At 41.6% G+C, this 13,411-nt stretch overlaps 1 protein-coding gene across 7 annotated transcripts in view; it reads right to left on the reverse strand.

Annotated features, from left to right (window-relative positions):
- Positions 1 to 13,411, reverse strand: part of LOC146626065 (receptor-type tyrosine-protein phosphatase mu-like) — a 226,007-nt gene that overhangs the window by 134,593 nt on the left and 78,003 nt on the right. For all 7 annotated transcript variants that reach the window (XM_085363138.1, XM_085363137.1, XM_085363139.1 and 4 more), the window contains exons 8-9: positions 12,903 to 13,015; positions 12,391 to 12,571 (exon numbers count right to left, since the gene is read on the reverse strand). In XM_085363138.1, the coding sequence (XP_085219264.1) occupies positions 12,391 to 12,571; positions 12,903 to 13,015 (294 nt within the window). The remainder of the gene's footprint in view (positions 1 to 12,390; positions 12,572 to 12,902; positions 13,016 to 13,411) is intronic.

Genomic DNA, 13,411 nt, shown 5'->3' on the forward strand with positions numbered 1-13,411 from the left:
TGTTATGTCTGCTTTTTGCTATTTTATTACTATATTTATATTTGTATTGTACAGCACTTTGGTCTACCAGGTGTATTTTTAAAGTGCTATATAAATAAACGATAATGATGATGATCTTCTTATGGCCTCTGACAGTGGACTCGTCTCTGTGCTTGTCCTGCTAGACCTCAGTGCAGCATTCGATACTGTCGACCATAATATCCTATTAGAGCGATTAGAACACGCTGTAGGTATTACAGGTACTGTGCTGCAGTGGTTTGTATCATATCTATATAATAGACTCCAATTTGTTCATGTAAATGGAGAGTCCTCTTCACACACTGAGGTTAATTATGGAGTTCCACAGGGTTCAGTGCTAGGACCAATTCTGTTTACATTATACATGCTTCCCTTAGGCAGCATCATTAGAAGACATAGCATACATTTACACTGCTATGCAGATGACACCCAGCTCTATCTGTCCATGAAGCCAGATAACACACACCAATGAGTTAAACTGCAGGAATGTCTTAAAGACATAAAGACCTGGATGGCCGCTAACTTTCTGCTTCTTAATTCAGATCAAACTGAGGTTATTGTACTCGGCCCTGAAAATCTTAGAAATATGGTATCTAACGTCTTGATGCATGCTCAAGTTGATTCTGTTCATCTGGACGTAGCGTTTTCAGTGAGAGAAACATTTCGTCACTCATCCAAGTGGCTTCTTCAGTCTCAGCTGACTGCAGGTTTCAATCTTATAAACAGTACATTTGCATAATGACTGAAACCAGAAGTCCAGATGAACAGATTCAACTTTTGGAAATATGGTATCTAACCTGATTCTTACTCTGGGTGGCATTACCTTGGCCACCGGTAACACTGTGAGGAACCAGGATATGTCCTTCAATGCACATATTAAACAAATATGTAAGACTGCTTTCTTCCATTTGCGCAACATCTCTAAAGTTAGAAATATCCTGTCTCAGAGTGATGCTGAAAAACTAGTTCATGCATTTATTATTTCCAGGCTGGACGACTGTAATTCATTATTATCAGGAAGTCCTAAAAACTCCCTGAAAAGCCTTCAGCTAATCCAAAATGCTGCAGCAAGAGTCCTGACAGGGACTAGAAAGAGAGAGCAGATTTCTCCTGTTTTGGCTTCTTGTTAAAATCCAGAATTCAAAATCCTGCTTCTCACATAGAAGTTCTTAAATAATCAGGCCCCATCTTATCTTAATGACCTTGTAGTACCATATCACCCTATTAGAGCACTTCGCTCTCGCACTGCAGGCTTACTTGTTGTTCCTAGAGTATTTAAAAGTAGAATGGGGGGGAGAGTCTTCAGTGCGCTGGTTTCAATATCTAATAATTAGTAACACACACACACACACACACACACACACAAGCTGTGGACTCTCATTCTCCACATTACCAGGACATGTTTGTTGCCCACATGAGTCTTTTTTTAATCTTCTGCTGGGTTTAAAAAGCTGAACTCGTCTCCCTCTGCGTTTCTGAGCCTCCCTCTTCCTGTGACCTTTTCAGCCAACACGACCCTGACTGATGGAAACAGATTTCCAGCATTCACCCTGCTGACACACACACACACACACACACACACACACACACACACACACACACACACACACACACACACACACACACACACAGCTGGTGCTTTGTTCTCAGTGAAAAGCAGGAAATTTCAACCTCTCAGAGTTTTATGATGAGAACCTCGCTTTCTCCTCCTTTATCACGGCGTTTCTTTGGAGCTGGGTGTTAAACGATTACAGTGAAATAACTTTGCCTCCATAGAATTATGAAACCCGGTCAATATAAAATCGATAGAAGTCATTTTGTTCCACATCGTCCAGCCCTTTTCTTTAACACATATTAACCGAACTGAGCTCATATACTGTAAATGGCTCGTAGCCTAACGCCCCCTACAGTCTGTGGCCATAAACGCTTACCAGCTAATGACATGCTGCAGATATGTGCATAAATCAGTGATGCTAATGTTTTTGTATGAGGAACAAATCACCTTTCATAAAGTGACACATAAACACACACTCAGAATTATTACTGCTCTCTTTTTTCTGTGGATGTTCTGAGGTCACTTCCTGTCTGATGGATTGTCCACACTCTTCCTCGTGCCGCTGTTACATGTGTTCACTTTAAACACCACAGAAGAACAGATTACAGGCAGAGAGACGAGTGATGAACGTCTGAAGGTGACTTTAAGATGAAGGAGAGGAGGAGGAGGAGAGGTTTAATTTTTCATTTCCAGGAGATTTAATATGAGAGGATGGCTGAAGACGAAGAGAGATGAGAATCAGTGATGGATGATCGAAGGCGCTGACCAGAACAGCCGCTTAGTGAGAGAGCAGCTGGAAACCAGTGAATCCAGTCTAAATACAGATCAGGTTCTCCATATCCTGTGACAGGGGAACTTTCTGCCATGAACGTTCTGCTACACATGAACGTTATGGTACAGATGAATGTTCTGTTATACATGAACTTTACGGTACAGGTGAACGTTCTGATATGAACGCTACGCTACACATGAACGTTATGCTACAGGTGAACGTTCTGCTATGAACGTTCTGTTACACATGAACGTTATGGTACAGGTGACCGTTCTGCTACATATGAACGTTACGGTACACATGAACGTTACAGTACAGGTAACATTCTGCTACACATGAACGTCATAGTACAGGTGAACGTTCTGCTATGAATGTTCTGTTACACATGAACATTACGGTACAGGTGAACGTTCTGCTACAAATGAACGTTACGGTACAGGTGAACGTTCTGCCATGAACGTTCTGCTACAAATGAACGTTATGGTACAGGTGAACGTTCTGCTATGAACGTTCTGTTACACACAAACGTTACGGTACAGGTGAACGTTCTGCCATGAATGTTGTGCTACACATGAACATTATGGTACAGGTGAACGTTCTGCCATGAACGCTACGCTACACATGAACGTTATGCTACAGGTGAACGTTCTGCTATGAACGTTCTGTTACACATGAACGTTATGGTACAGGTGACCGTTCTGCTACATATGAACGTTACGGTACACATGAACGTTACAGTACAGGTAACATTCTGCTACACATGAACGTCATAGTACAGGTGAACGTTCTGCTATGAACGTTCTGTTACACATGAACATTACGGTACAGGTGAACGTTCTGCTACAAATGAACGTTACGGTACAGGTGAACGTTCTGCCATGAACGTTCTGCTACAAATGAACGTTATGGTACAGGTGAACGTTCTGCTATGAACGTTCTGCTACACATGAACGTTACGGTATAGGTGAACAGTCTGCCATGAACGTTCTGCTACATGTGAACGTTACGGTACAGGTGAACGTTCTGATATGAACGCTACGCTACACATGAACGTTATGCTACAGGTGAACGTTCTGCTATGAACGTTCTGTTACACATGAACGTTATGGTACAGGTGAACGTTCTGCTATGAACGTTCTGTTACACATGAACATTACGGTACAGGTGAACGTTCTGCTACAAATGAACGTTACGGTACAGGTGAACGTTCTGCCATGAACGTTCTGCTACAAATGAACGTTATGGTACAGGTGAACGTTCTGCTATGAACGTTCTGCTACACATGAACGTTACGGTACAGGTGAACGTTCTGCTTCAAATGAACGTTACGGTACAGGTGAACGTTCTGCTATGAACGCTCTGTTACAAATGAACTTTACGGTACAGATGAACGTTCTGCTATGAACGTTCTGCTACACATGAACATTACGGTACAGGTGAACTTTCTGCTACAAATGAACGTTACGGTACAGGTGAACGTTCTGCTACAAATGAACATTACGGTACAGGTGAACGTTCTGCTACAAATGAACGTTACGGTATAGGTGAACGTTCTGTTACACATGAATACAATAAGAACTTCTTAGATGACTTGTCTGATCTGTTGGCTGAAATTATGCCAAAATATGATCATGGCATATGGCAAAGGACTTTTTAAATCTTATTGACTCTTTTGATCTTGTGCAACCTGTGTCTGTGCCTACACAAAAATATGGGCACACGTTGGACCTTGTTTTAACTCACAATTTACCTGTCTCTAACTTAGAGGTCTGTGATATTGTAGGGTCAGACCATAGGCCTGTCTTGTTTGAGGTTTTCCTTCCTTGTACCAAAGTTAATCTTCCTCCTGTTGCTGCTAGGAGCTGTCGTATTTTTAACCCTTCCTCTGCTGGACAGTTCTCTATTGTTTTTAATCAGAACGGCGGCCTTCCTGATTTCATATGCAATGATACAGAAGAGCTGAGTACGTGGTTTTACTCTGTCTGCCAAACTGCTTTAGATTCAGTGGCCCCCTTTAAGCTTAGGCAAGTAAAAGCCAAATCTGAACCCTGGCTGAATGAAGACACCTGGACTGCCAGAAGAAAGTGTAGGAGAGCTGAACGTAAATGGAAGAAGGATCAACTTCAGGTGTCATACCAAATGTTACAAGACTACTGGAATTCTTACCAGAAAATTGTAAAAGATGCTAAGAGGAAACATTTTGCTGCTATTATTCAGGCAAATTGTCGTAAGCCTCATGTCTTATTTAAGACTATTGACATGGTCCTTCACGCTCCACAGACTGTTGGTGTCGAGTCCTCTCAGGAAATTTGTGAAAACTTCCTACACTTTTTTATTGATAAAGTGCTATCTGTCAAAGCGCAGACTTCCCAGTCCGTTCTCGACCCTTCTACCCCTGTCCCTAGTTCTGCTGTCTTTGACAGGTTCGAGCCAGTTTCCTTGCTCTGCCTGCAGGAGTTGGTTGCTCACATGAAGCCCTCAGCTTCCCCTCATGATGCTCTCCCTCCTCGATTTTTCAAAGAGGTTTTTCTCACTATAGCATCAGCTGTACAATCCATTGTAAATAGTAGTCTGTCCTCTGGTGTTGTACCTGTCAATCTCAAACATGCGGTGATTCAGCCTCTACTCAAGAAACCTGCTCTTGATCCTGATATTATTGCGAATTACAGACCTATTTCCAAACTGTCTTTTATCTCAAAGATTCTTGAAAAGGTCGTTTACAAGCAATTAATGTCCTTCCTAGAAGAACACGGTATTTTAGAAGTTTTCCAATCTGGTTTTAAAGCTTTACATAGTACCGAATCTGCCCTTTTAAGAGTTTTTAATGATGTGTTTTTGGCAAATGACTCAGGTGACTGTGTTATTATTATGCTGTTAGATTTAACTGCTGCTTTTGATACAGTGGATCATAATATTTTAATTTCCCGTTTAGAGCAGTTGGTGGGTATGCGGAGTGCCGCACTGCAGTGGCTCAGATCCTATTTGGCAGAGCGAACTTTCTCTGTGAAACTGGGGGAGTTTGTATCCTCTGCTGCTTCTCTTCAATGTGGGGTCCCACAGGGTTCAGTTTTAGGCCCGCTTCTTTTCTCTCTAGATCTCCGACCCCTTGGGTCTATTTTCAGGAAACGTGGGATTTCTTTCCACTGCTACGTCGATGACTCCCAGATTTATTTCCCACTTAAAAAGATAAATGGCTTCTCAGTAGACCCGCTGCTCAGATGCCTTGATGAAATAAAGGCCTGGATGGCTTTGAACTTTTTAAATTTTAATGAACAGAAAACAGAAGTGATGGTTTTTGGTGGCGCTTCTGAGGCCACTATTATAGATCTTGGTTCACTGGCACAGTATGTTAAACCAGTCATCACTGATCTGGGAGTTAAAATAGAGGCAAATCTTAAACTTGAAAGCCAGGTCAGAGCTGTTGTAAGATCTAGCTTTTTTCATTTGAGGGAATTAGCCAAAATAAAGCCTATCTTATCGAAACAGCATTTTGAGACAGTAATCCATGCCTTTGTTACTTCTAGGCTGGATTATTGTAACGCACTTTATTTTGGGGTTAGTGATGCGTCCATTAGGCGGCTGCAGGTTGTGAAAAATGCTGCAGCACGTCTTTTAACTGGAACAAAAAGGTTTGAGCACATTACCCCAATTTTAATTTCACTCCACTGGCTACCTGTACATTTTAGGATTGTTTTTAAAATTCTCTTATTTGCTTTTAAATCTCTTAATGGCCTGGCCCCCCCCTACCTCTCGGAGCTACTACAACCATATACACCTGCCTGTTCCCTTAGGTCCGCCAATCAGCAGCTCCTTAAGGTACCGAAAACTAAGTATAAATCAAATTCAAATTCAAATTCAAATTTTATTTGTCACGTACACAGTCATACACAGTACGATATGTAGTGAAATGCTTGGACAACTGCTCGTGACCTAAAGAAAACAAAAAAGGAAAAGGCTATGAATAAGATAGGAAATAAATATGAAAAATTAAAAAGGTGATCGTGCTTTTGCTGTAGTTGCTCCAAAGTTGTGGAATGATCTACCCTTGCATGTTAGTCAGGCCTCTTCTCTCTCTGAATTTAAAAGTCTTCTTAAAACATATTTATTCGCTGAAGCCTTTGGCATTGATTAGAGGGGTTGACTCAATTTGTTTTGACATGTTTCAATTTATTTTAGTTTTTTAGTTATTTATTTTATCTTATCTCATTTTAATTTTCTTTACTTATGCTTTTAGCATGTACAGCACTTTGTGAACTCTGGTTTTATGTTAAAGTGCTTTATAAATAAAGGTGGTATGGTACGTTACGGTACAGGTAAACGGTCTGCCATGAACGTTGTGCTACAGGTGATCATGCTGCCTCACACTGACACAAACACATTCATGAACTTGCTCGCCTTCAATTTTCATTTCACATTTTGTCTCTCATGTCTGAACTTCATTCCGCAATCATTCCCAGGGGGAAACAAACAGACGCTGCGACTTTGGGACAACGATGTCAGCGTCCACTGAGACATCTATTGTGTTGGCAATCCTCTGAGCAGTGCTCGCTGTCTTTTAGCTCTGGTTTGGTCTCCACCAGCTGCTTGCTTAAAATCAGCTTGGGTCTCACTTATAAAGGCCTGATGACGACTTCTCAGTATTAGACAGCATAATGCTGGAACGTCGGAGAACCAAGCACAGAAGTAAAAGCACTAAAACGTCAGAGAGCTGAGCAGAGCGTGAAAATCTGAGGTGGAAAGAGAAAAAACTCAAATATTCATGTGATATTTTTCTAAAAGCCTCAACAAACAGCACACACACTTTAATGGATGTTAACACACACACACACACACACACACAAAGGTTTTTATTTCATGACCGATGCTCAACTCTTCATCTTTCTATAAGCGGGAGGATTCCAGCTCGGCTCTCCTCGGCTTCTGGGTTCGCTCTGACTTCTGGTGCCACCAAACGTTCAGGTTTTCAGTTTTACTCGATTTATCAATGTCTGCTTCTCAGGATCAGCTCTGATACTGACACCTAGGCTTTTTACCACCCACAGCTTTAAACGTATTGATCGTGTGCAGCTGCTCGTCCAGCAGACGGATGTCTCAAGAAGCATTTAAAGATGTTATTGATTCATTTTGAGGCTCCACCCACACGGCGTTTGTATTCAGAGCTTTCCTCCCTCTGTCTTTAAAGGACTCATCAGCTCTGCAAACATCTGATTTTCATGAATAAACAGATGAGTGAGCACACAGAGGACAGACGTGGTTACAAAGTGTCCAGGTGCATAATGGGAAATGCAAGAATCAGTGTTGAATGAGAATGTGTTTGATTGTTCTGCCGTGTTTACCTCTGACTACATGTACTACTAAATGTAATAAAGTTTGTTTTTACATGGCAGTGTGTATGTGAATAATAATAATAACAATAATGAAGTAGAAGAAAACATCAAGTGACTGCAGAGAGATAACACAGCCTTCTCTAGACGGCCTGAACTGAAAACAAATGTTTGTTACATCAGTGAAGCTTTATCAGAGTTTCGTTTATACATCAGAGGATGAATAAAGTTTGATTGAACACACCACAGATCACAGGGAGATGTTCAGACGGCCTCGCTGATCCTGATGGAACGTGAAGAGTCCTGTTTATCTGCCACCACGCTGAGTCGCCTCACTGAGCTCTAAGTCCTAAAGCTTGTATGATGGACACACTCATCCATTATTGACGACACACACACACGCAGGCTGCTTCATAATTGATCAGCACTAAAATGAATAAATAAAAGTGAGTTGAAGAAAGAGACGAGTGCCATCAGAGCGAATGTTGAGAGTGTGTGTATCACAACACTAACAGTGTGTGAGCCGTCAGTCACACACACACACACTCACAGTTTTTAACATATCTTTGGTTTCTCCGTGTTTCCTGCTGTCAATCTCAGAGGAGCGCTTGCTTTAGTCTGCTGACAGTCCCAGAGAGGTGGAGGTTATCACACAGACTGACACAATCACTTTGTTTTGTGATCTAGGACATACTGAGGAACCAAAAAACTCTCACCGACTGTGAGAACACTACCAAGGGCCATTAGAACCTCATACAGGCTGTGAGAACACTATCAAGAACCATTAGAACCTCATACGTGCTGTGAGAACACTACCAAGGGCCATTAGAACCTCATACGTGCTGTGAGAACATTACCAAGTAGGACTGTGTGATATGACTAAAATCTCATATCCCGATATAAGATATTTATCGTCCCAACAATGACATAAATCACAAAAGTTTTACATTTTCTGTAAATTCTGTGAATCTCGGGCAGCTCGACTTGTGTGACGTGCTTTCAGCTGAGTGTCGTGTAGCTGGAGTCGAGTGTTTTAACTGATGAGAGATGAGATAGCCTTTATTTGTCAGTTGCAGGTCTTTTGCCCACAACCGAGATGACAGACCTTGCCGACCGTACATACAATACAAACATCACATTGGGGAGACAGGTCAGGCCAGGTAGCGAGGAAAAAAAAACACTGAAATGTGCAACACAAAAGGATAATACAGGAATGCACAGGTATCAACACACCATAACACCAGACTTCTCGTTAAAGGGTGTCAATAGCATTCAGAGACCAGTTGATCAAATCCATAATTCTCTTTTAGGTTTTAGACACAGACTGTGAGAGAGTGTTCCAGGGAAAGTAATACAAAAAAGACACGAGACTAGACAAGGACATAAGAACTAGCAGGAAAGATAAGGGAGAGGATAAAAGTGCGCCCGCCTCCTCCGAGAGCCAAATCAAGATGCACGAAACGATACATTTTTAGACACAAGTTGTAACAGCTGCCGTTTTCTTTGTGAGTATTTATTACACGGCGTGCTGCGGGGAAAAGCCTGTTCTAACGTTGGAGTCTAAGGTTTATTTTGAGCACCTGACTGCTCTTTCTTTGCTTCTCATCCGTAAACTCTCTTCATACTCTTTCACGCGATTCTGAGTCTGACGTGGGGACCCGATTGCACCATAATTTGCATACTACAGTTTTCTGACTTTTCATAACCAAACCATGTCCATGCTACAGAGGTGGCCTCTCATTTAGGAATAAGGGCTCCATTTGTTTTGACTGGACCTTCTGTTTGTCATCATTTCAGTTTATTTTGAAAAATCTCAACAGGCTCTTCAGCTTCATTGTGAAAGGTTTATGTGGAAAATAAACAGGCGGACAGCGGAGCCACACACTGGGTTTACTGTCATTGTTGCTAATGACAGCGTGTAAAAAAAGTCGCTTGTCTCTCCGTAGTGTGGTTATTTTAAATATAAGAGAAAGAGAGAACTTTAAGAGATTACTATAGCCACTACAGTGACCATCAAAACCATGAAAAAAATGTTGCCATAAACAGTTTATTTTGTGACACCACGAAACAAAACGATAGTGTAATATGAAACGATAGATTTTTTCATATCGTCACCCGATATATATATTGTTATATCAAACAGCCCTACTACCAAGGACCATTAGAAACTCATACAGGCTATGAGAACACAGCAGACCTCATCCACACCATCACCGCGTCACCATGAGCAACTAGAGCTTTCTTAAAGACCATTAGCACAAAGACCCTCATCAGGTCTCATTAGAAATGCAGCAAAAGCTGTCAGAGCTTTATCAGCACCAATGATTCACCACAGACCCTTACAATGTCACCAAGAACCATTACAGCCTCCTCAATGACCGAAATAACATCAGTGATCATCAGAACTTGACTGCTGGGCATGTTTTTCATTTTTCCTCCTGGAATAAGAGGCTCTCAGTTGGCTTGTACCAGGAAGTGCATCAAGAATCCAAGTGCATGTAGGACAGCACACATGCGCATAACAGCCTTCAAAAGCACACTAAAGGATGAACCTGCTCCTCACTGTCACAGGTCAGTGTGACAGGAAGCCTCTGAGGGTGGGGGCTATGGAGGGTGTAATGGGGGGGGGGGGGTTCTACAGACACACAAGTTTATAGGAACATGACAGTGGCTGCGAGGTGTTGAAATGAGTCATGAAGCAGCAGGTCTGAGACGCCGGCATGTTGAAACCTGACACAGTTGTTCACAGTGTCGCCACTGGAACGACTGACAGCAGGACTGGAAAACATGAAGTTTGGAGGCAAGCACACAAAAACACGTCAGCATTGGAAACATCTGCATTGATTTTGATTCATATTTTGTTCAAACATGACTTTTTTATGTTGAAGTTTTTTTTATTATTTTTTTCTTAAAGGAAATTGAAGTGAATGCTTTTATAATTATCACTGTGGAAAATAGAGGTGGTGTAATGCTGACATGAAAAAACTTGCACACTTTCTTTTAACCCTTTAAAGCCGGCCGTTTTGCATAACTATTTTTAAATCCCGGTAGCACTGCAACCATGTAAGCTAGCGCAATAATCTTTTTTGCATATGAAACCGGAGAAGTTGTACTTACATCTTATGCCATCAGCTTGTCCTCGGTCACGGTTTCCTTCCATATATAGCTTTGCAAAAACTGCATAAAAAGCGCTTGCAGCAACAAAAACATAATATTCCAGAAACACGCTTTGCCGATCCGATCAGCTGTTTGTAACACTTCCTACGTCCATCAGCGCGAACTATCGCATGTCCGCCATGTCCTGCCCAAAACCGGAAGTGACGTCATTTTGCGGAAATGTAGTTTTTTTTTTACCATCGGGGCCTTATAAGCCTATACTGGTGTCTTTCAAAGTTATGTTTGACTTTATGACTCTCTGTATTGTTTCTGGGATGCTTAGGACTCATATTGCACTGCTGGAAATAGTTTCTTTTGATGCACATGCGGTTTTTTTGCAAATGTGCACTATAATATTTATTTTAGTTTTTCCTGCAGTGTATAAAAATTGGTGTATTTCAAAAATAAAACTATGAAGACACTTAAATAAAATTTCCTGTGGTGGGAAACTATTTTGTGCAACTTTTTTGTATTTACAGTTTTGAGGGATAAGCCTCTTAAATTTCTCTAACTAGAAATTTTTTCAATTTTTTTGCAGTTTATCGCATTCTTTGCAATTTTATGTAATTACTATGCACTTAATGCATACATATTATTAAAATTTGGGCTATAATTGTTGTATTGATGTATATCAACTTGAAATTCTCCCAAAAATGTCTCTAGAGCATGTAAAAATATAATATAAGCTCTGGCGGACTTGGTTCTATGGTAGGTCTTAAAGGGTTAAGCTGAGATTGATATTATCATCACCTAAAAAATAACACTGTGGTTTTCTTTAAATTATGATTGTTTTACTAAATATTTTTGTGAATCTAAGTGTCTGCTGATGTTCTTTGTTTAAAAATATAGTTCCTCTTTGAAACACAAAGCTCTTTGTTGCTGTTGATAATGTGATCATGTAAATAAAACTTATACTGACAATAATGTAAGCATATGGGTTATATTCTTTCTATAAATTCAAACACAGGTATGTGAATAAAAACAGATCAAATGAATCTGAATTATGAAGACTGGCACTAATAATAATTACAACGAATAGAAACGTGTGGAACAAGCAAACACTCCACAGATGAAGTAACAACTGCACCAGCAATAAAAAGGCTGCACCTGTGTAATTAGCGAGCTAATTGCTAATAACATCCAGTTTTTTGTTTGCGTACACACACACACACACACACACACACACACACACACACACACACACACACCTGCGGCACAGTGTGTTGGTGTGTTCATTCAGGAGATTAACTGCTAGCGTAGTGTGTACGCAGTAGCCATTAGGAGCTAATGAGTGTGATGCTAACAAAGCTGGCTGTCTTAAGGAGCTCATCGTTAACCATTAGCCACCTGATGAGCTCAGTGCTAATGCAGCTTAGCACGGTACGCTAATGACTCAGCCATTAACCTCCTAATAAGAGCAGTGTGAGTGGAGCCACACGGTTAGCTGCTAGCTGCTAGCAATCACCCGAGGGTCTCTACAAAACAAAACCAACTATGATGACATGAAACGGCCCTCATCACTGATTGGCTGCAGGGTTCGACCATGTGACCTCACTTTCACCCACCTGCACACTTGGTCCTGGCTCTGAGCGGTGGCCCGGGGTTCCCTGTGCCTCCATCCAGGGGCCTGGTGAGGAGCACACTGATCTCATACTCTGTGTCGGGGTCCAGATGCCCGATTTTATGAGTGGGCTTATCAACCGGTGTGGTGTCGATCAACATGCCTGCTGTCGTCCGATACTCAACCTGAAAGCGAGCACAATGTTACAGGTAGGCTGCCCCAGAAGTGGACAAAAATCACCCGACCAAAACAAATATAAAGCAAATTCCTGGATCTAAACTTTCTTTGAAAAAAAAATGTGCACGCATATACATCTGCACATACATACATACATACTATAGAATTGTAAGTTCTATGCATTACAGAATTCTGCCACAGTTTGTGGCTCCAGCGTCTAAACTTTCTTTGACTATTAGCCTGTTAAAGGGAACAGCAGGCTGATAAGCTAACTATGCAATGTTAGCCAATGTCGTAGCTGTAGCCACACTTCTGAATCAGTGACCAATCAGCACTCACGTCTCGCTCAGTGATTGGTCCGTCCCCATTGATCGAGTTGGCGTTAAGTTGTATCCACAGGTAGGTGGCACCAACTGCTGTCAGCTGAGGAGGGGCGATGGGTACAGGGGGCTCTGAGGGACAAAGGACCAAGATCAGTCTGACAACACACACATGAACACTCACACACACATGAACACTCACACACACATGAACACTCACACACACATGCTCTTCTGGGTTTCACTAAACTCTTGACGAGGGAGGAAGGTGTTAATAAGACAATTAATATTCGTGACCTTCGGCGAATCACGGCAGACCTGGATTCTATTACCCAGAATCCCCGGTGGTGCTGCTCTACTTCGTCTTGACCCACTTCATCAAAAACACACACACACACACACCAGCCAGGATACAATGATATCTGTTTTTCACGTTCAAGTTAATGTTCACCTGTGTGTGTGTGTGTGTGTGTGTGTGTGTGTGTGTGTGTGTGTTATTGTATCAAACACACATACAAAGTCTGAGTG

Source organism: Diplotaxodon limnothrissa, linkage group LG9, assembly GCF_057381915.1.
Source record: "Diplotaxodon limnothrissa isolate DT_005_m linkage group LG9, D_limnothrissa_male_GT1.1, whole genome shotgun sequence".
NCBI lineage: Eukaryota > Metazoa > Chordata > Actinopteri > Cichliformes > Cichlidae > Diplotaxodon > Diplotaxodon limnothrissa.